This window comes from Mandrillus leucophaeus, unplaced genomic scaffold (assembly GCF_000951045.1).
Source record: "Mandrillus leucophaeus isolate KB7577 unplaced genomic scaffold, Mleu.le_1.0 Scaffold1235, whole genome shotgun sequence".
Taxonomy (NCBI): Eukaryota; Metazoa; Chordata; class Mammalia; order Primates; family Cercopithecidae; genus Mandrillus; species Mandrillus leucophaeus.
This window is the reverse complement of record NW_012100710.1, coordinates 464,026-465,704: the sequence shown is the minus strand read 5'-3', so window position 1 is coordinate 465,704 and position 1,679 is coordinate 464,026. Positions and strand designations below refer to the sequence as shown.

Here is a 1,679-nt window from a genome sequence, read left to right as displayed (position 1 = left end):
CTAGGCTTATCAGAGAAATCCAAAGAAATACATTAACAAACTAGGAATTTGTTCTACCAAGTTAATTATAACTCATAAACTTGCGGAGTTTTTTTTTTTTTTTTTTACTTTTTAATTTTATATTACATTTGCTTGTAATAAGGAATCTTACTAGGAATAAAATTTTTTAATATTCTACAATTAACAATTATCTCAATTTATTTATTCTAAAGACATTGGGATTAGAAAAATGTTCACAAGGGACTCCAAATATTGCTGTAATATTTGTTTCTTAAAAGTATGATACAAAGCAGACATGATAAAATATTAAAATTTGAGAGAACTGGATGGTAAGTACATGGGTGTTTCTTATTTTAAAATATTTTTTCACTTGAAATATTTTACAATACAATAAGGGAAAAATAAAAAGCTATATAGGTTATTCATACTTTTTTCTTCTTTTCTTTATTGATATAGAAAGTATTTATCTTTTCTGGAACATTTAGAAAAAACTTGGATCCCTATGAACAGTGGAGTGATCAAGAAATATGGAAAGTTGCAGATGAGGTAAGGCTGCTAACTGAAGTTATTTTGAAAGGGGTAACTCATAAACACAAATGGTTGATATAACTGACATCATTCTACACCTTTGTGTGCGTGTATGTGTGTGCACAACTTTAAAATGGAGTACCCTAACATACCTGGAGCAACAGGTACTTTTGACTGGACCTACCTGTAACTGAAATGATTTCGAAAGAGGTAACTCATACCAACACAAATGGTTGATATGGCTGAGATCATTCTACACACTTTGTGTGTGTGTATTTCTGTGCACAGCTTTAAAATGGAGTACCCTAACATACCTGGAGCAACAGGTACTTTTGACTGGACCTAGTTCTCTCCTCAGTAGTAAGGCTCCAACTATCAGGCCCTATCTTGGTCCATTTAGGCTGTTAAAATAAAATACCAAAGACTGAGCTGCTTATAAGCAATCTTTGGAGGCTGAGAAGTCAAAGGTCAAGGTGCCAGCAGGTTTGTTGTCTGGTGAGATCATACTTCCTGGTTCATTGATGGTGCCTTCTTGCTGTGTCCTCATGTAGTGGAAGGGGCAAGACCTCTCTGGGGTCTTTTTTACAGTGGCACTAATCCCATCATGAGGGCTTTGTGCTCATGACCTAATCACCTCCCACATGTCCCACATTCTAATACTATCACCTTGGGGGTTAGGATTTTAACATATGAATTTGAGGGGGTTGGGGGACACAAATATTTAGACCATAGCATTTCACTCCTGGCTTCCAAAGTTCATGTCTTCTTCACATGCAAAATACATTCATTCCATCTCAATAGCCCCCAAAGTCTTAACTTGTTCCAGCATCAACTTACAAGGCTGAAGTTCAAGGTTTCATCTAAATATCATCTAAATCAGCACAAACAGCTAAATCAGGTAGAGTGGGACTTAAGGTGTGATTCATCTTTAGGCAGATTGCTCTCCAACTATGAAACTGTGAAATCAAACCTATGATGTGCTTTCAAAATAAAATGGTGAAACAGGCACAGGCTAGACAGTCCCATTTCAAAAAAGAGAAATAGAAAAGAAAAAAGGAGTGACAGGTCTCTATAAGTCTAAAACTTTAAGGCTCGAGAATAATTTGTTTTGTTTTGCTCTCCAGGCTTACTGGAGTGGTGTCTCACCTCTG

The 1,679-nt window shown here is 35.9% G+C and overlaps 1 protein-coding gene across 1 annotated transcript in view; it reads left to right on the top strand.

Moving 5' to 3' along the window:
• The window catches only part of CFTR (cystic fibrosis transmembrane conductance regulator (ATP-binding cassette sub-family C, member 7)), a gene marked incomplete at its 5' end in the record, with an annotated part of 169,601 nt that overhangs the window by 146,559 nt on the left and 21,363 nt on the right, over nucleotides 1–1,679 (top strand). Inside the window, one exon of the mRNA XM_011971663.1 lies at nucleotides 457–546. Coding sequence (XP_011827053.1) covers nucleotides 457–546 — 90 coding nt within the window. The remainder of the gene's footprint in view (nucleotides 1–456; nucleotides 547–1,679) is intronic.